This window comes from Nycticebus coucang, chromosome 19 (genome assembly GCF_027406575.1).
Source record: "Nycticebus coucang isolate mNycCou1 chromosome 19, mNycCou1.pri, whole genome shotgun sequence".
Lineage (NCBI taxonomy): Eukaryota > Metazoa > Chordata > Mammalia > Primates > Lorisidae > Nycticebus > Nycticebus coucang.
Genome location: NC_069798.1, coordinates 63386509 through 63413251, shown reverse-complemented (window position 1 = coordinate 63413251; position 26743 = coordinate 63386509). Strand labels below are relative to the sequence as shown.

Below are 26743 nucleotides of genomic sequence, written 5' to 3'. Positions count from 1 at the left end.
GTGAAGCTGCAAGCCGCCTACCGTACTATACTTAGAGGTCATCAGAGTTCTTGACAAAGAAAAAGGGAGGATAAATATCTGAAAAATGGAATGAACAGAAATTTTCGTATTTAATGAAAAATATAAACCTACAGATCCAAGCATTTCACCAAACTCCAAGCACAAGAACGTGAAGACCAGACTAACATCAAAATAAAATGCGTAAAACCGGTGACCAAGAAAAGAAGTCGTAAAAGCAGCCAGAGGACAAAATATATTGATATGCACATCAAAGATAAATCTTTAGGTATGATGAGTAAAAGAAGATAGACCGAAAAAAAGTACCAAGCATGTGCTTCCATTTTCATACAATTCTAGAAAATGCAAACTAATCTATAGTGACAGCGAGTAGATCAGTGGTTACACCAGGCATAGACGTAGCGGGTAACACAGTGATTAGATGTTTCCCAATCTACGGCAACATCTTTCTCTCCAAAACTGAGAGGCTTTCCTAAGAACAGGGAGGAAAATTCTAGATAGATTGACGTGAAACCTGAGAAGATTAAATTGTCTGCAGTAGATTAGCATGAGAGCATTTGTCAGAACTTAAACCGAGTTACAGAAAAATAACAGACTAATAGTAAAAGCAGCCATGTATAATGATACATGTTTATTGAAGGATTGTTCACAGGGTCAAAAGACTGAAAAGAGATAATGCTCATCATTAGGGATGTAATTAAATAGTGGAAAGATAGCACTGTGAACATCCTGCAGCCATTAAAAACGTGAACTTGCACTGCACCAATTGACTTAGAGGTCTGTCCATATGACACTGAGTAAACAAAGTTACAGAACAGCATTTATAACATCCAGTATTTGCAAGTTACAAAACACCATAGATGTTTGTACATATTTGTCCTTAGATCTATGCACACATATACGGAAAGTATGTAAGTGTATAGTTATACATGGCTATCTATGTATGGTTTTATATATAAATGTGTATGGAGATAAAGGACCTGGTAGGTGGTATAAGATAAATAGAGCAGGAATAAAAGCAAAATGTTTATACAAAAATAAATTCTAACTTAAAGTTAAAAATAATGTAGGTAATATATACATTTATGCAAATGTATGTTTATACATGGTATGTGCTCATAATTATTTAAAAAGAAAATACAGAAACAAGAATGGACTGTTTCTTCAAACAAAAAATGAACATCTGACCCTAACACACAATGATCAGCCATTTTGTTCTAATCTCTGTTTCATACCTCAATAAAAGTTTTTAGACTGTGGAGTATGTTTCTAGGGAGACAGAGGTAAGCCACTCTGCTCTGCATACATGAGGCAACCTCAGTGCAATGGGAAACTTTTCAATCTTCTCATAAAGAGGAAATAAGGGCTTATTAATTTCTCAAATAGCCAACACTAAATACCATATATTAAAAGCCTTCAAAACACTCTACCTGTTCACGTTAAGTTTGGATAGATAAAGATAGGTCCAAAGACTCACACCCCACTTACATTCCGCATAAGAGTTCTTTATTTTCATCCCTAATAAATATGTTGACCATCAGAGCTATATAAACAAATCAACCATTATCGTGATTTTAAGTAAATAGCATGTAGAAGCATCTTCAATATATATTTTTGAAAGTGATACCATTTTAATTTATTACTTATAAACTTTTGAAAGTCACAGACTATTCTTCTGTAATTTCCCATGCCCTTCCCCTTCACAGCTCTGAAACCTTCAAGAAAACTGAAGTTTTATTAATAGAATATCAGAATTATTGAGGGAAAAATATATTTTAGATTTTTGCCCATAGATAAAGTTTTAAAAGGATTACCGTTATTTAATTCTTAATTAAATAGTGCACAAAGCTGCAAATAATTACTCTACCAAATAATTGTGTTTGAATATGTTTCGTTGAAGCTAAAGTATGTGATTTAACTTCATCAAGTAAAAAATTAGTGTCAACTGTGGTCACAATGAAAGAAGATCTTAAACTTCTGCAAGGCCTTAAAAATTGAAATGGTGTCTTGCTCCCTAACTCAGTCCTTCTCATCAAATATGAGACTGTGCACTACATTTCTGCCAAAACCAATGTTTTCACTTAAAAAAGTTATACTTTTTAAAGATTTATTTCTTGCCTCAGACATGACTAACATATACCTAAATTTAGTTTTTTCTTATGAAAAAGAAAATTACACCTCTTACTATCTCTATGTCTAAGTAAGATTTTCACTTAAAAAAATCAGCATAATGTTCACGTTCTTTATTGAATTGTAACAGATAAAAGTACTAGGGCAGCAGATGACAGAAACTCTGACAACCTACATGAAGCGGAAGAAACCAGTTACAAAATTCTGTTTATATGAAATGCTCAGAAGAGGCAAATCTACAGCATAAAATTAGAGTAATCTAAAGCTGTGGTGCTGGTTTTTTTTCTTAGGCTAACAACTATTCTAAAGTTGATTATGGTGAGAAAGTTACACAACTCTAAATATTTTTTAAAAACACCGAATTGCATAACTTTGTGGATGAATTGCTTTGTATGTGAATTGTCATTTTTGTGAATTGCATTTCAATAAATATGTTAAAATGTGTAAAGAACAAAGGTTATGCTCAGTCAAACCGATTCCAGCAATTCTGCCTTCTAACAAGTGTAAATCTCAGATAACTCCTGTTTGAGATTCTTAAACTATGAGAATCACAAGGGGAGCTGTCACCTCTTACTGTGCACCTTTTGGAGGGGAAGTCAAAACCCCTCGTCTCTCACCACTCTGTCATCTCAATGCACACGGAGAATGTGGTGCAAAGGGAGGCATTTCATACTTCTCAGACTATTTCCCTGCCAATATTCTAGTGACCTGTGATTTGAAGTCACACATATGATGCTGATGCTGCTTACTTTTTAGGTAAATAGCTTTCTCCATGGCATCAGATAACACGGAATTCTGTGTTATCTGATTCTTCACTAGTTGGCTGACTTGACATTTGCTCAGACCTTCCCTAATTCTCCCCTAGTGTATGGCATTCTTGAAATCTGTGAGAGTAAGTGCTTCACGGACTCTTGCAAATCGTTCCCACAATCAAATAACTGAGCAAAAGCCACCAATGTGGTGAGGGGAAAAAGTCAGAACAATGGTAAATAGACCAAAAGGAAGAACTAATCTTCAGCCACTTTCCCTCCAGTGTCCTGGAGCATCCTTATCTATGCCATTAACTCCAAGAGCAAGTCCCTATTGATGACTTTTCCTCTAAGAGTTGACCCTGAGGCAGTGATTTTAAACACTAATTGTTTCTACCCTCAAGTTGATTCCCCCTAGGGGACAAGCAGGCAGGATTGAACAGTCCAGGCAGAGGTTGAGCCACCTAGGGGAGGTTTGGAGTGTGAACTAAGGGAGAAGAATTATGAATGAATTAAAGTTTTATGGAGCCTGATATTTTTACAATTATAGAACAAAGGCACAATGAATAAAAGCGTATGTTTATTTAGAACGAATAAATAAAAGTAATATTCCTATAGAATGAAAGTAGTAAATATTAATTTAGGATAAAAAAATACCATAATACCCAAATTTGGGAAAGCTGACCGATCTCATGAAAGTAACAAAATCCAGAAAAGTTCTAGTAATGACTATGTGGTAACTGATACTTTTCCTACATTTTTGACTATATGTATGTACTTTGATCAATTTTTTTTTTTTTTTTTTTTTTTTAAGGACTGGTCAAGCACAATAGCAAGGGAGGAAAGATTAGAACAAAAACTTTGATCTGTAACCATTTGTGAACCACCAATGGAGATAGCTCCCTGCCATAGGACCAAGCCCTTAACCAACGATTAACATGACAGTGACCTTGCAACCTCACTTTTCATAGATGGTGCTCAGTCATACTTCTAGATTAGTTGATTTTTTTTTGCAAATACAACTGGGATAAATAAGCCCACAACATAACACACTGGCCCATTTCTTGTTTGAAATTTTGGCTTTTTTCCCTGTTTTGTTTTGTTTGGGTTTGCTGTTTATTTTGTTGTTGGTTTTATTTCAATTCCCTGAATGTCTTTACCATAATGTTCTCTCACCCAAAGGAAATCAAGGTATTTCTGTTCACTGATGCATGGTTCATTTCCACTGCTGTTTTCATGCTTTTTAACGTCTGAACATTACTTCAGGATCTACTAATACTATACTAGAACTATACACATAGAGATTGCTTTGTATTTTAGATTTTATCTGTCTAGGCAATTAAAAAAATTTTTAGTGAGTTTATAAGCATATCTTTTGGAAGTGATTATTCTTCTTCAAGGATTCTGTGGTTATGGCACACGAATCTTACCATCCATTAACCAAAATAAACTATCCCCTGACTTAAGAATAAGCTGGTAAAATTACAAAAGGGTATTATGATTTATGTTGTATTTGATTTAGATATTCTAATAAGGAAAAAGAACACTATTTATTTTTTTATCCATTATTCCCCATATAATCAATTTTATAGTGTTATATGCAAATATGTCCAATCCAAACATCAACAAATTATTAAGTCCCGATCCTGGGTTCTTTGTCTTTAAATTATATATTTGAAAAGAAAAGGGAGTGATGATAATAGATAAAAAATATATTGATATACATTTGATCAAAAATATATGATATATATTTGAAAACACTGAAAAATTTAAATTTATTGCTCCAAATGTTTTTATATAATAGAGAAGTTTTAAAATGAGATAATGTATATTTGTTTTCAAACTGATTTTTCACTCCCTGGTATACCTTTTTTACCAGGACAGGGAATCAGGGGGAAGTGGGCATATCCTCATGGGAAAAAAAAAAGAAGGCAGGTGACCGGGCTTAATCTCCCTTTCAACACAAAAACTGGTCCTGCAAATGAAAGACCAGCACCATTTACTAAGAGGAGGATCCTTCTCTATGGACTGATCTTAACTGCACATCCTTGTAAAAGGATTTCTGAGCCAGGGATCTCTGGAAAATATCCTGGGATATAAAATAAAGATGTTTCATAGACCAAATGTTCCCTGCCTTGTGAGACATTGCCATGTGTTAAGTAATTACCTACATGACTCACTTACTTAGTTCTTTATTTGTTTTTAATCACTCTTACTGTTATTCTCAAACTGTTAACTTGTATAAATGAAATAAACATTAGTTGACGTTAAATATTAGCTGTTTTGAGTTTTTAAATAATATTGCTTCATTTAACCTGTTTTTAACTTTTTGTTTCTACAATTAAAGTGGATTCTAAAGAGTGTATTTTTCCCCTAATTCTCATTATAGTCTTAGAGTTGAGTAAGTCACTAAGTATTCTGAGGGTTATTACCTTGACAATGTCTATAAATTATTCACTGGTACTTTAATTAATTGTGACTTATGTAATTTAGCGCTTATATTATTCTTAATTACATTTGTTTAAAAGGTCATGCAGTGACTTATATCAGCCATGTAGTGTCCCATATGGCTCATTTTTCTTATACATTTGCAGAATTCTACCATGGTATTTTATCTGCACCATTCTTAGGGGTGATAAACTAATTTATGTCATGCAAAGGATGAGCTGAACAGATTTTCATGATGTATAGCAGTTCAAGGGTGAAGGTTCATTCTGGTGCTCTGGAAAATCTACAATCCTTAGGGACGCAGCATGATGGGCCCATTTGGCTAATAACAGACAAATCCAGGAGCTTAACTGCTTGCCTCACACTATTGCCATGGCCACCATTCAGAAAGAAAGGTATTTATAGCTAGTCAGAAAATTGTTGGGGCAGTGCCTTTCTCAGCATTCATCACATGTTAGTAAGCACATTTGTTCATCCCTGGGTAGAGAGAGGTGAATAAGGGAGACATCATCTACATTCTCATGCAGCTGCCAGTTCAACGGGCCAGGCATGTAAAAAGCAAACATAACCACACCTTTCCATGTTTTCTAAAAATCTTGCACCTTGCTCTGAAGGAGAATAGGAAAGGAAATAGGCTTTGGGGAGAACCGATTCGTTTTCAGTGGAGCGATGAGTAACCTGAGGTAAATGACACGGTACGTCAAGGCTGCCAGGAGGGCCAAGAGCTGTGAGTGATGGTCTGGAGAGAGAGCAGGAGGGCCCTGGGGTCACCTGATGAGTGAATCCAGTGTAGCTAGCGGTTGGCATGAAGGGAGAATGATGCAGAAGGAGAGGAAAGGCATCGTAGAAGCGAAAGCAGGCAGGCAGTGGTACCAGGGGAAAGGAGGAAACGTGGTCTGCTCACACCATCCCAGCCTGCGACTCTCCTAAGCCTCCAGCATCCCTCCATGTGTTCCAGCCACTTACCCAGAGAGAGGAAGGGATGATCTGATAAGTGAATTCCAAAGGGGAAACTGGGCAGAAATAGTTCTCCTCCTTCCTCTGCCCCCATTGCTTTGGGAAAGTGTTATCTGACAGAATAATTCTATAATCTTTCCCAAGAACTCAGGACATAGAGTGAAAAGATCCCATGTGAAAAACAAATTTGCATCAGTCCAGCCCAGCTGTGCGCATCTAAGTCAAGATCTTTAGATGAGGTTTAGCATTAAGAAGCCTGCTTTCTTCAAATATAAACCAAAGTCTTTACAATAGATTCATCAATAACAATAAAAGCAATGTTATAATTAATGCATTATTGATAGGATGTATTAGTAAATATTCCTACATTATATAATATATTGCTTTTGCAGCTGAAGCAAGTTCAATGGTTGCCAAACCCATTTTATATTTCTTTTGGTATGTTACATAAATACATCTTTCAACATTCCTGACAATTAGGTGTTGCCATGCAAATAAAGCACTCATCTGTGAATTATAGGTGGAAATAATGTACACGCCTGGTTCATATAAATTATTCTTATGTGATCCTCTAATCTCTATTCAGATACACAGCATCTCCCTGGGTGACCTCTGAGGACCTAGAAGATAGCAGGTCACGGGATAGGAGAAAGCTGCTCTCTCAACACAGGTGGGACGGTATATGAGACAAAAATAATCATCCTTGGGTATTATTTACTGAAATTTGGGGTATTGATCATTAGTAGAGTTAGGGTAGGAAAGAGTGGTGTCCTCACTGGGCATCCATTGAACTGTCAGCGTGTGACGGTGTAGCCAGATGGACTTAGATTTCTTTGGACTACGTAAAAAAGAAGCCACGGAAGTCTTCCAAGCAAGGGAGTAATTGGATCCAATTTAATGATCTAGAAATATCACCTTGATTGGTGAGTAGAAAATGAGGTGAAATAGTCAACAGTGTTGTGAAGAGACTTGGAAAGAAGAGATGAGATCGGAGATGACGATGGCCCTGCCGGGAAACAGCAGAAATGGAAAGGAATCGGAGGAGAGACAGCTGCAGGCAGAGCTAGGAATACGCCTCAGTGTTTTTCATCACTTCTATGGAACAATTTCTTTAAGCCATAAGGATAGCAATAACAGACAGCACTTCAACATTGACACTGAGCTCGAAACTGCACGAATCCTCTAAAATGTAGCTATTTCTCATAAATATCAAGGATCCAGTATTAACACATGCAAAATGGCATACCTTTGTAAAAAGTAAGGTATAGGTATAGAATTTTAGTTACATGTAACTACTAATTTCAATCTTCTATTTCCCTCAAATCAGAAAAGTGTTTTGAGGTGTTTGAAGTAAGGCTTCACTGTGAGTTGTAAGTACCATAAAGGAACCCCACAAGGCCTGTGTCTCTATAAATACAAATATTTCTCTGCAAACATTTGTAAAACAACATTACAAATTATACACAACTAGGCGTATGTTTATGATCACAAAGGATAAAGTTTTTCTTAATAAAGTCCATAAAATGATACCAAGTAAAATAACATAATTTTCAAAGAAAGATGGGAAAACTCCTTTTTATTTTTCATCTGGAGACTGATTTGTAAACGTAGCAGTGTTCTCACATACAGCAAAAAATCTCTTCCATTAGGGAAAGAATCAGTCATTGATTTTTGAAGTGAGTTACCATAATTATTTGTAATCAGTGCAACCTACATGAATATTTGATCCTCTAGACCATGAAATTTAATAGACATGTTCATTTCAGCACACGCAGAATTCATAATCTAATTCTAAATCAATATGTACAGACTCACAAAGGAAAAACTGAAAACTATTAAATTTAGCACGAGAACCGCATTTTGAGTATAATCTGTACCATCAATTATCTTGGTTATATTTAAAATTCTTAGAGTTTACAATTAATTTTTTTCTCTTCTCTAAATATCAATAACTTAAGAATGATTTCCTTCTAATGCACAGGAGACTTTCAAATACATTTTTAAAGGTCTATTAAGCACAATTGTTTCTAACCCTAACAATTACTAATTTCTCCATTAGCAATTCTTAGCCAGGCATTTTTGTAGCTGAAGAGCTTAAGTGAATGCACAGGTCGTTATCCAAATTTTGAAGGAGAGTAAGAAATGATAATTCACATGAAGTTTCAAAGGATGCTCCATGACATGTATTTTCCAATTTTAATCAACCAAAGGGGAAATTTGAATACACTTATATTTACCCTACAATGCCATTTCTAAACGTAGCTTAAAATTCTTGTCTGTTATAGCTCAATATACAAGTAATTAAATAATGTATAAATAATAACACGTAACTAAGTACTATTATTTTTTCTGTTCCAAACATTTTAAAACATTTCATCATATTTTACAAAAATAATTTAAAATGTGTAAATACCACATTTCCTAAAAATAATTGCTAAGATACTACAAATTCCTTGTTAGAAAGTAAAATGAAATATTTTAAAAATAATTCCTATCTAAAACATTCAACTAATATTTTATATCTACATTTATAACTTTTGTTATGTGCAAATAATTCTATTTATATTCATTGTCATTCATTGTCCAGCTTTCTTATTCATCTCATTGAAACATTCTCAAAATTTAAGTAGACAAATTTTCCACCATTAGCATTTTATCTAGTAAAAGCATTGTATATAGTTTAACATAATATTTCTGTATGGTCATCAAATGCAGAACCAACTGTACAATGCCATTTAAAAAATTTTTTCTTTCTCATTTATGTAACTTTGCTAAGCAATTTATAATAGAGATTTTCATACGTGTTACCAAAAAATCATCTTTGAACAGAAAACACTAGACATTTCTCAATATACGTACTGCTTTGTAAACCAACTCAAAAGTATGACCTTTTTTCAAAATATTTCCTACATAAATGTCACTTGAATAAAAAGGTGTATAAAGTGAAAAGTAACATTATCAAGTCTATACTGCACACTAGTGGCCAGAGATAGTGAGTGCATGTTTTTAAATTTCAATTTGACTACTTCATCTTAAATATTAGCTCTTCCAGCTAAACTTAGAATCTATTATCTTAGAGTATATACACATATGCTCTAAACATGGCGTGATTTTTGTGTTATAAACAATTTATCCAGTATTAATTTATGGTGAATATTCACATCACCCAGAGAAAGGTACCGCTGCATGTAAATGTTATGAATCTGTATGTGGATATACCCCTGGGTCTATACATAGACAGTTATATATATAAATATATAGATGATACACACATCCACTAACTCAGCTGGAAGTAGTTTGTCATTATTTTTGCCCATTATTTTTGTTCTCTTTGCTCATTATTCTTTCCCACATATGTACTTGGTACAATATTTTAGTACACATAATAGGTAAAATTACTATTATTTAAGTAACAAATATTAATAAATCATTGGAACAGGAAGGACTCACGGCAGCATTTTATCAATGAAAATGCTAAGGAAAAGTACAAAGCCAAATGGCTGATTCTGAATATCTCTAATGTCAATAGGAAAAGAACCTAAATACACTTGAGATAATTTGATATTATTTTAGACTGTTCATATTTGAAAGAGTAAGACAAATTTATTTAAGAGTAAGATAAACTTATTTATGATAGGTGGCATAAGCCATTTTTGGCAGTCCCCTGAAGTGTGCCTAAAATGGATAATTAAATGAGTTATAAAATTGATCATTAACTACTTCACTATCTGCATGTATACCAAACATCATTTGTACTCCTTATGTATTTACAATTATATATTTTTTAAGTAATAAAGACTAATTTGAAGCTGCGAAAATTTATCATTTGGAACACAATTTCTAATATTCCGAATTTGACTAAGCCCACTATTGACATGAGATTTCAAATATTCCTCTTACAGAGAAAATTCTATTTTTAATCTCCCTTCCTGATGTTGAATCTGTGGCCTCTGCCCACTGCCTTACATCTCCAAAGAAAAAATATCCCGCTTCTATTTCTCCCTTTCCATCACATGTCCTCGTACCTCTTTCACAGTTTTCGGCTTCCATTCCTTCAGCTCTTCGTACTTCCATTTCCACAGCGACAAAGCTGACTCCAGTCGTTCTATTTCTTTTTCCAAAACTGTGCGCATTCTAAATTACATAAGAATGAAAAGAAAGCAAAGTAGACTTAAATTTCTAAAATTATTTTAGGGATGTATCCAATTTCATATGTTCAACTTTCCTAGTTTATGATGTAAAACATTTTCCAATTTATTGAAAATTGCAAATAATGAATACAATTTGGTTTAGTTTGTTATTCCATCAATTAACTTTACTGTAGATGAAATATATTTAATTTGGTTTTGCAAGCATCAAGCTTTCTGTCCAGTTATCCTGTATATGTCATTCATTTCTCTCAATTCCTCTTCTGTGTATTATTTCTACACATAGGAAGATTGCATGCTTCTAATTTTAACATGGTTTGCATCGGTCTTCATCTTGTGACTACATATAAAGGAAGAATCATTTGAGGTGACGCAGAATGCCAGAGAGGCCACCTACCAATTTAAAACATTTCATCTTTTGGGGATACAGGTATAAAAATATTTTAAAATATTTTCTATTTTGTTTCACTAAAGCAATTTTGGTGGGATCTTTATAAATAATTTATACAACATAAAATTAAATTTCTCCATTTGTAGAACTAGCACAGAATAGAATTAACATGTGGTCCTCTTATATCTGAACCACTGACTATTTCTTCTTTGCAAACATGTTCATTGGAGTGAGTCATTGAAAAGAAATGTCTTGTATCTGGTTGTAATTTGTACATGTAGACCTTTCTGACCAGCTGCCCTAACTGTGTGGCAGATTACTGTTTAATCTTTTCCTTCTATTTCCATGGACAAAGTTGACATCTTCATTTCTAGGCTTTAACAGCAGGATATTAGCAGATGTGACAAAAGCAGAAGTTAGAAGAGAACTTGTGTGCTGGTCTCCAGCTAAATAAACTCTGATTATTTTGCGACACTCCAATTTGGGATTGTTGGCTAAAGCCTTATCGTACTTCGGATTAACTAAAGTGCACACACAGATCTATGTTATCGGTGATAAATGTCACTGGAGATCTTAGAAACACATCCACAGAGGAAAAAAAAAAATGCATGCAGAATCAAAATTGAATGCCACATACATATTTATAAGAAATATGACTCTTCCTGGTAGCAATACTATGAAAATAATTTGAAGCAATGTTAGGCTGTAAATGCATTAGTTTAATCCAGTCAACTGGATAAGGAACCTATTAAAAAGTTATGTAATTATATTTGCATGAATCACAGCATAAAAATGAGAGAGGATATAAAAGAATTAGTTAGAGATTAGCTTAACCTCCAATGACTTAGATTTCAAAAAGAAATGGCACAAAGTATCATTTATAGGACACTGATTTGGAATACCTTATTACCATAGCAAATGTACAAAATTAACAAAGTCTAGGTTTTATGAACACTGCGTATGAATGTCGATAGCTCTAGATTAAAAACCCCAGCCAGAATTCCTCATAAACAAACCAACCCAACTGTTGACATCCAAGTTGCTTCCCCTAATATAAATTTTGTACTAAGTAGCTGTGTCTTGGATGTCAGGAATAGCATTAATATTGAAATAATAAGCAAATTAAAAAAATTCTTTTCTTTTTTTTTTTTTTTTTTTTTTTTGTGGTTTTTGGCCGGGGCTAGGTTTGAACCTGCTACCTCCTGCATGTGGGACCGGGGCCCTACTCCTTGAGCCATAGGCGCCGCCCGCAAATTAAAAAAATTCTAATATTTCTTACTGAATTTAGAATGTATATGCACAAACATTATACATTTAAATACACTGCATATCAAACGTTTGAGCACTTTTTAAGCATATTAGAATAGTTAAAAGATAGTTGGTAATGACTAAGATTGTGAACTTAAGTTGAAAAATATAATAAAATTGTAATAACTTTGTAATTTCATTAGAATGTTTTAAGAATCACCATATTGATCATTTTAGCTTATTAGATTTATCTAAGTTCTACTTGGGAATATTTTCTCAATAATTGAAAAACAAAAAACAAATAGAATATGTTAAATTAATAAAGAATTTTATTAAAGGTTTTGTTAATTACATTTATGTAATACAATTTACTCCCAAGATTAATTTTGATAAAGATTTTATTTGTAAATAGAATGATAAAAAATATACTTGGTCATTTTTTAAAAATTCAAAATAATATATGTTGAAAAATCAAATATCTAATCTAGAAACTCAAAATAAACTGAAACGAGGCCAGGCACAGTGGTTTATGTCTATAATCCTAGCACTCTGGGAGGCCGAGGCTGGCAGAATACCTGAGCTCATGAGTTCTAGACTAGCCTGAGCAAGAGTGAGACCCCATCTCTAAAAATAGCTGGGTATTATAATGGGCTGTGTAGGATCCATTGGGAGGATGAGGCAAGAGAATCACTTCAGCCCAAAAGTTGGAGTTTGTGAGCTATGATGCTAAGACCCTCTGCCGAGGGCGACAAAGTGAGACTCTGTCTTAAAAAATAAAAAAGTTTTAAATAAAATAAACTCAAATGTTTTAAAAGCTCACATTAGTAAAAAAATGATTTATGATTACTGGAGAATAAAAGTGGATCCTCCAAAATGTCATTGAAATTACTTGGATAACTCTTTCTTTTTTTTTTTTTTTAATTATATCATAGCTGTGTACATTAATGCAACCACGGGGCACCATACACTGGTTTTATATACAATTTGACATATTTTCATCAAACTGGTTAACATAGCCTTCCTGGCATTTTCTTAGTTATTGTGTTAAGACATTTATATTCTACATTTACTAAGTTTCACTTGTAAGATGCACCGCAGGTGTAGTCCCAGGGGGGAGGATGGGTGGATAACTATTCTTTTGTGGTTTTATAAGTAGTCCAAGAAGATCATTTTAAAGTTTATATTAACCTTTTAAGTTAATATATAATTTAGATAAAACCTAAAGATATAATTACATCTAGATTATATCTGGACATAGAATAGTAGTCACAAATAAAATGAACATGTTATCATTATAAATAATTGATTATGATTATATTTAAGCCAAATTTTAAATATTAAAAACAAAAAAATGAGATTAATTTGTAACTTTTCAAGATAGGAATTTATAGATCTTAAATAAAGTAACTGATATATAGGAATTTCCTGAAAGAAAATCATGCATTTTTCTTGTGTAAAAAGTTGCAATTTGGTCAAGGGCATGAGAAATTAGGCAATTTACAAAAACTTATTTAATGACAACATGATACTTGCATTTTTTTTTTTTTTTGGTTTGGCCTCACAAAAACTTACGTGGCTCCATGCAAGCAAACATTAAAAACGTTGCACATGTAAATTTATGCAGCAGAGGGCACTTTTATAAATCCTTAATTTTCTGGCCTAATCAATTTATTCTGTTTCAGAGAGATTTTCAAAATTAGTGAATTCTATAGTTAAATTTATAAGTGAAATGTGTACTATTGACATGCAGTTGGCTTACAAGAAGGCAAAAGAAACTCTAATATTAGCATGTATTGCATACGGTATGCATATTTTCTTTATCTCTACATGACTATATAACATTTTAGAACTCACATTGCTGAAATATATAAAAGTGGTAGGATCTAAAAGATAAACTGAGAACAAAAAAATATTTTTATGGAGAGATGTGATTGTATTTCTATGCAATTCTTTGATACCCTGTAGACTCTCATGATCCCATAATAATAGGAAATTAATTCTGGATATATATTATTCAAATATTTCTCAGAAATGAAAGGTACTGAAACACTAATATCTAGGAAGAATATTCATCACTTTTGAACTGTGAAAAATACTGTCATCATTATTTGAAAGGACCTAGTAATGTCAACATGCGTGCACCAGGCCTCTTTGCCTACTTGTCCTGGCAATGAAGCCCATCCCCTGTCTATGGGGAATGCATCCTGCTCTGCCGGCCTGTATCCTGCTCTTACTCTGTAAACTTTGTCCTGTGCTTGCCTAAAAAAAAAAAAAAAAAAAAAAGTTTTTGCCAAATCAAAATATTACCCTGTTTTCCCGAAAATAAGACAGTGTCTTATATTAAGGTGTGCTCCCAAAGATGCGCTAGGTCTTATTTTCAGGGGATGTCTTGTCTTTCCTGTAAGTAGGTCTTATTTTCGGAGGATGTCTTATTTTCGGGGAAACCTGGTATATCCATTTTCATGACAGTCCAAATCTAGAGTTTGTGTTGAACCGTTACCAATAAAATTTTTACAAATTTACTTTTAATAAGCAATGTACGTATTGTTTGGAAATGCACACCAAACTCCTTATAATTACATCTTCCAGCACTGGATGTCTTACGTGTAAAACCATATTTTGCTAATTTAATTTAAAAAGAGATGTATTTTTAAAATACTGTTAAACTGGCAATTTGCTTCACTTTCTCACTAGGATTTTAAATCTCATTATATTAAGAAAAAAATCAACATTTAATAAAGCAAAGCTAAATCATTAGAGCATACAAAGTTTCTTACATAAGAAATAAATTAAGATAACATTAAAAGGGAAGATTGAAGCAAAGCCTAAAAAAAAAAAACACACAAGGCAAACATATTGTAAAGGGTAAAGGAGCTGATGGTTGTAAAATTTGAAAACTGAATCTAAATGTTAAAATAGTTGATCAATAAGTCATTAGATCAATGTCCATTCTCAGTGTATGAGAAGCTTTCATAAACTGGGTACCTCATCATAAAATGGAATAATATCCAGAAAGCAAGTAAAATGATAAAGTTTAGTTTATTTGATTAAAAAAAAAAAACTTCTAGTTAGAACTATGGTAAAAATAAGTCCCTGAGTTTCCCGAACTGATTTCTGGGCACTAGTCAAGAGAATGTTCCCACTGGATGGGAACATAGAAAAAACTGCATTCACATCCCAACTCAAGCCACCCACTTGCTGTGATTCCAGGAAGAGGAATTTAAAGATTAGCCAGACTTACAGTAATAGCATATCCTATATTCTTGGGAAACATTCTTTTGATATGGGAAAAAATAGTGCAATTTGCCCCTGGAGACTGCATGCAAATGTTGATTCATGGACATATGCACCATGACTCATACGTCCACGGAACTGTTTCTTTAAAGAGGAGAAAAGAATAGCAATGCTGCATCAAAGGCTGCTTTTCCCTCTCACTCTCAGTCTGTCCATGGTTCAGATACCAAAGTTGCTGAGAATTGGAGAGTTTACTCACACTGATGATTATTCATTTATTCCAAGGAAGTCAAAATCGAGTACATACGGGGCATGAGAGAGGGTGTGAAGATAGCATGTGCAGATCATTAAAACTCACGATAGCAAAGTTTACTTCCTATTATAAGCTCGTCCTACCACTACATCAGTGAAACAGCACTGTGAGTTTGAGAGAAGTCTCTGACAACCAGCATGTGACGTCCTCCCAGAAATAAAAACACAGAGGTTAGTACTTGACTTTGACCTATAGATTTACATAAAATGCATTGGTAATGTGTTTACCAGAATAAAAACTCAATTTTGTTTTCTACTAACATTGATTAACTCTGTTAGGAATTTATATGTGGGGATAGAATAGTTAAGTATTATTCTGTACACAGAATCTCACATTATGACAATCTAGTAATACTAACATGGCAAAGGATAGACTAAGGATGTGAGGGAGAGATTAGTGAGTCACTTCTGGCTGTCAGAAAATGAATGGCAGATAATCAGCTGATAGTATTCCTCCCCTTCCCAGTCCATTTAAACCAGGTAAATTAAAACCACTAGATAGGTATATTTATATAATATATATTGTGTATATATCCCTCTATACTCAGTTTGATTTCCTTTTTGTAATTTTTTTTAGAGATGGTATTGCTGTGCCGTTCGGGCCAGACTGCAACGGTAGGATCATAGCTGATTGCAATGTGGATCTCCTGGGCTCAAGCCTGCCTTCCACCTCAGCCTCCTCTCCGGTATGTGGTAGGTGAGACTCGGGGAGCAACCACCCTGTTTTGTCTTTCTGATGTTGCCCATTAAAAGCTTTATAACTAAAGGGAGGGGAAAGCTGATTATGTTTAGACTTTGGGACACTTTAAAGTGCATCAAATTATTCCATATTTTTAAGCTGAACTCAAATGGATAATATATATATTGAGTAATTATATGACCATCCTCTTTCCACTACGTTATTTGTGTTTGGTTTTTATGAGAATTCTATAAAGGCCATGACAGGTTGTATGTTGGAAAGATAGTTCCCACAGTGACCTCATCCTGAAAGCCCATGTTATAAATTGATTGTGACACTCATCCATTGAGAGTGCCCTTCTCCCTTGAACTTGATCACCCTTTACCAATAAATGGTCAGAGTGGTGCTCTGGACATCCGAGGCACAAGCATTACGATAGCAGATATTCCACTCTTAAGACTTCTACCTGCAACATAACCACTACTGTGAAGAAGCCAAGCAGCCCCCTGAACATGCCACAAAGAGGTGTCGAAACTAAGTTTGCAGATGAAACAAGATCAACAACCGCCAGATCCATGAGTGAGTGAGGCTTCCAATAATCCCACCCCCAATCCCCAGTAACGCCTGCATTGCAGCCATCCCAGTCGAAGCCACATCTGAGAGACAGTCTGTCTCTGCAAAGCCATGCTCAGGATTCATGAACAGAATCCATGGTAGACGTTGTGATCATAACAAACATTGTTTAAGAGCTTATTATGAAGTAATAGTTAAGTGGAACATAATATCACAACCTCTATTTTCACAAAGAGCCAATAGCCAGTATCACAGAGCTATCGTATGTAAGAATGAAGGTAAATATGGAGGTCACTTAGACACAAGCCTAGCGCTCTTGCCTCTATACCACAGGGGTCCACGTGTAAGACATTTTATCACAAGTGGTGATGCATCCATTATTCATACTAACATATTTATCTGCGTTTATCGACTCACTGAAGTCCAAGAATGATATAAAAAGTAGGTAAAATACTGGATATTTTAAACTTATACATTACAAATTCAAATACAACTACAGTGAATCTACCAGAAATGATAAGAACATGGTTATGGTGGTGGGCACCTATCAGGGAGGCTGAGGCAAAAGGATCACTTTGAGTCCAAGAATTTGAGATTGCTGTGAGCTATGATGCCATGGCCCTCAACCGAGAGCAACAAAGTAAGACTGTCTCAAAATAAATAAATAAATAAAAAGAAAAGAATGGTAAAACTAACAAGTTATAAATTCAAAATGTGAATGAAAGTCATTTCTTTAATTCTTAAGACATAATGACTAAACATAGGTAAAATGCATCATCAAATGGCCAATTTATCAATCGACAACTTTAAGAGGTTTGAAACTCAGGTTTGGTTAAGGGAGACGAGGATTAGCACTCACTCTCTTTCCTTCCATAAGACTTTTTGGAATTCATCCAAATGCACCTGCAGAGCTGAAATTTCAGTTCTTTCATTTTCCAAGGGTAGATTTATTGCTTGCAGCCTCAGCTCAGGTTTCATTGCATCATTCCCAGAACTGTCATTCTTGAATAAATCAACACAATCTACACTGGGTTTCATCTCCTCACTTAATTTTAATGAATCAATAACCACACCTTCTTCCTGAAAAAGAAAATAAAACAATTACTGTTGAATATTTAAGTCTTTCATGGGAAAGCTCGTGAAAAAAATACACTTCTAAAGAAAATAAGAGTTATGACGATAGCATCTAATTCATTTTCATTTCCTTATTAGAGTGTTATATGACAAAGCTGATTTTCATTTTCCTTCAAACTTATTTTATTCTATGGTCTACCTTATTATATTAATATACATTTATCAAAAGGTCTGCTTTAACTTTTAGTTTGTTTCTTTTTCTAATCACAGCTAAAAATAACCGTGCACAAATTCAAACATCAGTAAAGAATATTTTTAATAAATTGATGAATTCCTCCTGAAAGTTTCTTTTGTCACAGCATACTTGAGAGTTTCAAAGTAAATCCAACTTACGGTTTCTTAACATTTTTGGATGACAAACGAAAAAGATTTTCAGAAAGCTCTTGAATATTTTTACAAGCTTTTTCCTTATTTTATTTTAGTTCACTAGGCAATTCTCAAATAGAATATTGTGTGACACTTTAATAAATATGGGCATCAGGTGGCGCCTGTGGCTCAAAGGAGTGGGGTGCCGGCCCATATGCCAGAGGTAGTGGGATCAAACCCAGCCCCAGCCAAAAACTGCAAAAAAAAAATGGGCGCCAAATACCAAAGCAGCACACTTCCTCCAGAATTTTACAATTCCAAACGTTTACTAAATTCACGTTATCAATATTCATCTATAATTACTCTTTTTCCCGAATCGTACATTTTAAATAAGATCAAGTTCAAATAAAATCCCAATCAATAGTCAAGTTTACATAAAATTTCAATGATACTTCATTTTTAGAATTTTATTTTTTAATAGTATGCAGTAGTTGCATACTATTAAACTGGCATCTCTTAACACTCTCAAGAATTACTATTGCAATTCTCTATACCATTTGAATAGGAATAAAATAAGACATTTGTTGTTCTCCTTAGAAAATACTGTGATCCAACAAGCATTACATACACAATTATCTTTCTCATTATGCCTAGAGTTAGCAAAGAAACTGGTCAAAATAAGAAAAAGAAAGAAAACCTGCTTAAAACTTCTTCAACAAGTAACTCCCTCCCATCAGAAGTAATTTCTGATGTTATAAATATCTGTCATGTATAATCTATTCTTGACACTAATGATGCAAAGATATTTAAGAATAAATTCCCAGATGTTGAGAATTTCTCAGCACAATACTTGTAAAAAGAATCCTTCATTTTCTCAAATACAGAGTCTAGTGACTTGTAATAATAATAAAAGTTTTGTGAATTCAGGGAACACATGTGAGCCATGTTCACTCACCCTCATCACTTCATTCAAATGTAAACCAAATTTTGAGAATTTTCCCAGGAAAGTACTAACAACCTGGGAAACTTAATTGTCAAGTTGGAAAAAAAAACAAACACAAAAAACCTAGATGACCAAATGAGCAGAAGAAATCATGTTGCTATATTATTTTTAGTTTTTTATTTATAATGTAATCTATGCATAGTATTATTTACCACAAATTGTATACGTGATAGAAAGGCTTAACATTTTATATGAATTGCAGTGGTACAAGATATTAACTAACATATATTTAGAGATGGAATTAAGTAGAAAGAGATAAGAATTTGAACTGACACCATGGTAATAGGGAACATGAGTGCCTCACATTTTGCAAAGTGTGTTCCCTGGGTTGTTAGAAGTATTTACCAAGTAAAGAAAAAAAAAAAAAACTGGTAATGTTCATCAATGAGTAAGTGTACAAACTGATCGATTTAATAAAGTTCTTAAAAAGTCTTTTTTGTGTAGAATTATCAGAAACTTCAAGATTCGTAATATACCAGGAAATTCCCGGAGTGGATCATGTGAAGCATTTCCTCGAGGTACCTGCATATGATCCCCACTTTACAAGGGGTTTGTGGTGAGGCCAGACTCCCAAACCTTGAGACTTTTTGGTCTCATCCATAGATCATTGACATAACTAAGGTAAATAGGAAAAAATATCCAAATATTTTCTTTACACATAAAATTCTGGGTAAATTTTTGCTATAAAAGCACTGATGCAGGTGAAACTGTGTCTTCTCCAAATCCATTTCTTGAAGTCCTAACCCCTAGTACCTCAGAACGTGACTGTCAACAGAGACAGGGCCTTCCGGAGATGAGACTGGGTTAACTCGAGGCCATTCTGGTGGACCTAGTGACAGTGTCCTTGTGGGAAGAGGAATTAGGACACAGACACATATGGACAGAAACGACAGTGCCAAGGCCCAGGGAAAAGATGGCCGTCTATAATCCAAGGAGCAAAGCCTTAGAAGAAACGACCCCTAAAGACACCTTGATCCCGCAGTTCTAGCTTTAACAACTGTGAGAAAATACATTTCTGCTACTTAAGCCACCCAGACGGTGCTACTGCGTGATGTCAGCCCTAGTAGACTGACACGGCCACCACTGGCTTTGGCTCTGTCCCCTTCCGCCCCATCACTATTCCCTTTCATGACATTCACAAGTGCACCTCACCTCTGGGGTCCTCAGTGGAGTTTTCCCCTTACCTCACTACTTGTGTTCTCCTTTGTAGGACATTGTCTCTTTACCAAACACTGTCTGATAGACTCACTCATCTGGGAACCAATTAGACATTGGTCTCTGTGCTCAAAGGACTCTTCTACAAAACCAGGCCACCCGGGGCCCTGGGTAACCTTAGCTTCCACAGCCTGCTGCTGAGGCGGCGAACACTGCTGCTTTTTCAGTTCACTCAGTTCTTTCATTCTCATCTCCAGTTTCAGCCGGAGTTGCCTGCCTTCCTCCCTGGCACTGTTCCTTTCAGCCCGGACCTTGCTCCACTTTTCTCTCCAGTCGGCGGTGCAGTCTGACCACCACCGCATGGTCTTCTCCATCTGAGCGGCTCTGGCTTTGGCCTCCTCCAGTTCCCGCAGGCGAAGCTCTTCACGGATATGCCACTCGCTGCTACAGGAGCAGGTGCAGACGTGGGGGGCGGCCTGAGACTGCAGCCCGGGAAGGGGGCCGCGCCGGTGACAGGTGTCCCTGGGGGACGAGGCAGTCGCCACCTTCTCACCGTGCCGTTTAACTGCTGACTGCTGCGGCTGAAAGATTTGTGATTCCTCAATTAATCGATGAATGGAATCTAAATTCATGTTTATCTTTGGAAGGCCTAAGACAAGACAGAAGACATAATCACTGAATTGGAATTTCCCTTGCAATCATAAGAGCAAATTCTACATTGAAGAAGCAATGTTGATAAAGATAATGCATCTTTTTAATATTCTGTATTTTATTTTCCAGTGTAAATAAAAATATGGACAATTTTATGCACTTTCAATTATCCTCAAAGCAACAGAAATTTCTCATATTAAATTTTACCACACAAATACAAATAAAAACATAAAGATGCAGTGGGAGATAGCCTATGACCTGAATCATTTCTTTCAACAAATCCAATTCTATTTAGGTAGTATGTATGGGAACACCGTTCACTTCAAAACAAACACTTGTAATATTTATTGTGCACTAACTGCACAACAGTTTTCTTGTTCACCCTGATTTGTTTGGGTGGAATGCTGAATGTGAGGATCTCTGACAGGATAACCATTGCCCCAGTCCCAGAGGCTGAGTCCTGACTAGTCTGCATCTGCAGAACGACTCCATCTATTGACTGCTCACTAGTCTCCAGGCAGGCACGAGGCCTGTTTCTGGCTGAGGGGATGGGAGCTAAACTGTTCTGGGAGGGCTTCTTTCTGTTTGAATAAAGACATGGTTCTGAAAAAAGGGAGAGTATAGCAGCCATCGCCTCATGTTTAAAATGATGAAACAGAAAGATGAAAAGAGACTAGCTGAACTTCCACATAAAGAATGCGTGCCTCTGATTCCTTTGCTATGTAAGAATGATTACTTGTGTTGATTTAAGATATGATGGTTGAGTTTTCTGTTACTGGCAGTCAAAAGCCCATCTACCTGACAAATGAATTAATTGCCTGCTATGATTAATTTAGTGATAAGCTTTAAAAATAAAATATGAGAAAAGATGGTCTTTATACTCAAAGATTTTATAGTCAAATCAATGGATAAGACAAGCACATACAGGGGTGGCACCTGTGGCTCAAGGAGTAGGGTGCCGGCCCCATATACCAGAGGTGGCAGGTTCAAACCTGGCCCCAGCCAAAGAAAAAAAAAAAAAAAAGACAAGCACATATAAATTAAAAAATACATATCTACATAATAAATAACTTTATCTAATCTTTTTCTTAGTACTTATAATATTATGTGTCAAGTCAGACTCTGAGGGTATGTTCAAGGTGACCTAAGGAGTATTGCTAAAGATCCAAAATTTGCTATTTAGTAAGGATATTCTTTTCTTTATAATAATTGCTTGAAACATGCAGGTTAATTTTCAAATTAATACAGTTCCATGGTTGTATAAGATTATCCATTTTTATTCTCAGATACAGTTTTCTGGTGTAAATATCTTAGATGATACTTTATGTGCCTAATATTAATTTCTCTCACTTTTTTCGTTTGCTTTTATAAAGATACAGATCATAAACTGCCTCCTGATTCATTTATTTAATCAACTGAATGGGTTTCATGACACCAACTAACATACAAGATAAGCCCTTATTCATTGAGAAAAATAAGACTATGTAATACTGTTAAAAGACTGCACAATTAAAAGAATTTATAATGTTATAATTAATATTAATTTTGACTTGTGGAAAATCATGTTACTAAGTGTTCTGTAGGTATACCAAAGCAATTAATTCCTTATTATAACACTTATTATAATAATTTAGACTCATGGTTGTAATTATTTTTGTTAGCATTGGTATAGCATATGTCCAGTCATATTTAAATTAGTACTGATCTGGAGTAATTGTTCCCTTCATTTACTGTAACGAAGAGGGCAAAAATAATATAGTTGACTAAATTCCAAGACCGATATAAAAAAGAACAGAAGGAACCCTTAATTAGGAACACACCATATATACATAAATATGCGTGTGTATTTATATACATGTATTAAACACATATATATGCAAATAAATTTACATACATAAATATTCACTATTCATTGATACTTATTTGGTTGGAATTCCAAAATGAAAACAGAGAATTTAATTCAGCTTATGACACTTAAATTTACCCTTTCAAAATAAATATCCTAAAATTGTAATGTCTTTAAAATGTCTCATTAACTTTTATTTCACTAGTGTTTTGAAGACTCTATAATTGGATTCTGGTACATTGAGATCTTGCCGAGCAATTAACTATGTATTTTTTCACATTTGATGAAATAAAAATCAGTTGGGTTTATCATTCAGTCCTTGAACTTGGATAGTATTTCCTGTTCTGAAAATTTTTCTCAGGCAAGGTAACTTTCTTGAAATTGGGATATTTAATATGCATACATATTTATTAGAGTATTCATTTTCCTATACATATGTGTGCACTATTTGTGTTGGATGACCATTAAAAGTACTGCCAGTGGTTGTACCACAGGACCATTGATATATGAGAAAATATTTTAATGTTGTTGATTTTTATCAATTTTTGCATTGTAAAAATCTCATGCAATCAGGCTACCATGATTTTTGAGAATATTTTTTAACTAGTACATAACCAAATAAATGAAAGAAGAAGGGCCTACAGTGTATGTACAAGGTCAGACAATCAAGTTTGCCAGCACATTCAAGAGAAAGTGCGACATACCTCACTGAGTATCAGTATAGTCTCCTTCAAACTACTCCCTTTGGGAATCTATTCACTGACACCAGTGCCTGGTCTGCCCTTCGCCGCAGTTCTGTGATTCTTTTTCTGGAATAGCCATCAAAGCTGTCACCGTGCAAGGTCTGACAAGTTCACAAACTCATCCTAGAAAAAGTGCTTTGAAGGGTGGAATAGATGCTGGCTCATAGCTTCTGAAGGGGAGCACTTCAAAGGTGATGATAGTGTTATTCAGCAATGAAGTATATAGCACTTTTTCTAGGATGAGTTAATTGTCCGACCTATCTAATATTACTTAACATGTTATTTATTCCCCCAAAGAAACGTGTAAGATGGTAGGCATCGGACTTCACGGGTTCAAGTTCTCACTCTCCCACATTTTAAACAGATCAACTTGAATAAATTATATAAACTTCCTTTGACTCAAGATCCTTATTTATAAAAGACGATGGAAGTAGTATGTGTCTCGCTGAGCTCTTATGACTATTTAGTGGGAAAATTCCTGCAGATTGGTTAGCCCATGCAGTCTAGGAGGTTAACACTAAAATCTTCCTTAGTGCTATACAAGTCATTAGCATATCACCTTAGACAACTATACTATTTAGTCCTTTTTGGGGGGAGGATGTTTTATTGTTTGTTTGTTTGATTTTGGAGACAGTCTCCCTCTGTTGCCCAGGTGAGAGTTCTGTGGCATCAACCAAGCTCACAGCAACCTCAAACTCCTGGGTTCAAGTGATCCTCCTGCTTCAGTCTCTCTAGTAGCTGGGATTACAGATGCCCAACACAACACATGGCTAACGTTTTTCTATTTTAATAGAGGTGGGATCTCACTCTGGTCTCAAACTCCTGAGCTCAAGGGATCTGCCCCCCTCCCCAACCTCCCAAAGTGCTAGCATTACAAGTGTGAGTCATGAAAACCAGCCCTGTGCTACTTTTTTTTTTTCCAGATTTTCTCTCATTTGAAAGAAAAATAGTGCATTTAAAAAACAAGGAGCTATAAAGAAAAACGAGATTTAGAAAAGTGCTCTGAATTTCATGTAATAAAGGTACAGTCTCAATTTCTAAATAACATGAATATGAGTCAGTGGAATACTCAGTACTATTATTATCCCCACCTTAGTGATAAAGAAACTAGGGTGTAAGGCTTTAAGGGATCGAGGAAAGTCACACTCAGAAGGAGTCAACCAGTTTGGGAACCAAAAAATATTTTTCTTAGATTAATACGAGGGTACAATGATTAGGGTACATTGTTTGTATTTGTTAGGTGAAGTCCAAGTTGTGGTTGAGACCTTCACTCAGGAAGTATGCCAAATACCCTTACATTGTGCCCACATGAGAGCTCGCCAATCCCCCTTTCTCTTCCCATGTCCCTTGAGAACTAAGGAAAAGGTTCTTCACCTCCAACCAGGTTAATGCAAACGATGTAAAGTCTCCATCTTTTAATAGCTGAATAGTATTCCATGGTGTACATAACTACAGTTTATTAATCCATTCAAGGGTTGATGGGTATTTGGTTGATAACACATCTTGGCAATTGTGAATTGAGCTGCAATAAACTTTGGAAATGTCTTTATGATAAAACGATTTTTCTCCCCTTTGGGGTAAATACCTAGTAATAGAATTGCGGGATCAAATAGAAAATCTATTTTTAGTTCTTTGAAGATTCTCCACACTTCTTTCCATAGAGGTTGTATTAGTTTGCAGTCCCACCAGCAGTGTAGAAGTGTTCCCTTCTCTCCACATCTACGCCAGCATCTGTAGCTTTGGGACTTTGCGATGTGGCCTATTCTCATTGGGGTTGGGGGATGCCTCATAGTGGTTTTGATTTGTATTTCTCTGATGATTAAGGACAATGAGCATTTCTTCCATGTGTTTGTTGGCCATTCATTTGTTTTCTTCAGAGAAGATTCTGGGGAACCAAGGAAATTTGAATCACTGTCATTGCTTCCTCAATCTGTTAGATTACTTCAGAAATAGATTTGGGGTACTTCCATTTTGGATATTTTTCTGCTAAAAGACCTCCTATTAAATTACACACTTGGCCTACTGATTGTGACCTCATCCTTTGAGTTCATTCAGTCTCCTTATCAGAGCTGTAAAGAACTGTGAGGTCTGGAGCCCGTTGGTCCCTCTGGGCTCCTCTCTGTCATTCCAGCTTCACGTCCCACACATCAGCCGCCACAGGTGTGCCCTTTCCTGCACAGCCTCACATCCATGTTCTCGTTTGTGCAATCTGGTTACTGTGCAGGAGAACCCCTATCCCTGCCACGTGCTCATCTTCCCTGCCCTCTCACCCTCTGGATGGAAGTTTATGCTTTCCTGCGAATGGCTCTGTGACCCAGCTCTTCAAGGCCCTTTGTCAGAGAGGATTCCCGACACTCGGCCTCCTCTGCGATAGTGAACAAAATTGACATCACTTCTACCACCCTGGGATGTCCCTAATAATCATATACAGCAAGTTAAACTAGCAACCACAAAGTTTTAAAAAGTCACTGAAAGCAGCAAAGAGTGTATTGTGATCCAAAACATCCCTATTTACTTAGTGAAGTCTCTCCCAAGTGACATTTTATGCATTAGCTGAAGGACGGAGTGGAGAAGAAAGGAAACCATTTTTGGCAGAAGTTGCACTCTCATGGCAGGATAACATAGGGTCTAAAAAGATTTTTGTTTTATTGTTTACAATTATTGCTTTCTCTTAACGTATAAGAAATGCATTGTAAATGAAACTTACTTGGATTTTTTTTTTTCTAAGAGGCATAGGACCTTGCAACAAAAGCAATAAGCAATGAGAAAATACATTAATACAGATTTAAGACACAATGCTAAGAAATAATGGTTATTATATTTAGGATTCCATATACTCTGATTTAAAAAAAGCAAAAAGGAAGGATCAGTTTTCAATATTCAAAAAAGAAAAATATCACATTGTATTCTAAAATATGGCCCATGAAACATGCACAAATGATTAATATATAAACTTATGCTTTTTATATGGATCTGAGACAAATATACTTATAGAAATGTTTTGCAAGAGAACTTAGA

The 26743-nt window shown here is 35.1% G+C and overlaps 1 protein-coding gene across 7 annotated transcripts in view; it reads right to left on the bottom strand.

Annotated features, from left to right (window-relative positions):
- CCDC102B (coiled-coil domain containing 102B) overlaps positions 1-26743 on the bottom strand; it is a 189630-nt gene that overhangs the window by 137733 nt on the left and 25154 nt on the right. For 3 of the 7 annotated variants that reach the window (XM_053571641.1, XM_053571642.1, XM_053571640.1), the window contains exons 2-4: positions 20515-21134; positions 17747-17967; positions 10328-10436 (exon numbers count right to left, since the gene is read on the bottom strand). In XM_053571641.1, coding sequence (XP_053427616.1) covers positions 10328-10436; positions 17747-17967; positions 20515-21117 — 933 coding nt within the window. In that variant the 5' untranslated portion in view covers positions 21118-21134. Of the gene's footprint in view, positions 1-10327; positions 10437-17746; positions 17968-20514; positions 21135-25022; positions 25042-25099; positions 25611-26743 lie in introns of those variants that run through there. The other 4 variants (XM_053571635.1, XM_053571637.1, XM_053571638.1 and 1 more) reach the window with 3 other exon arrangements.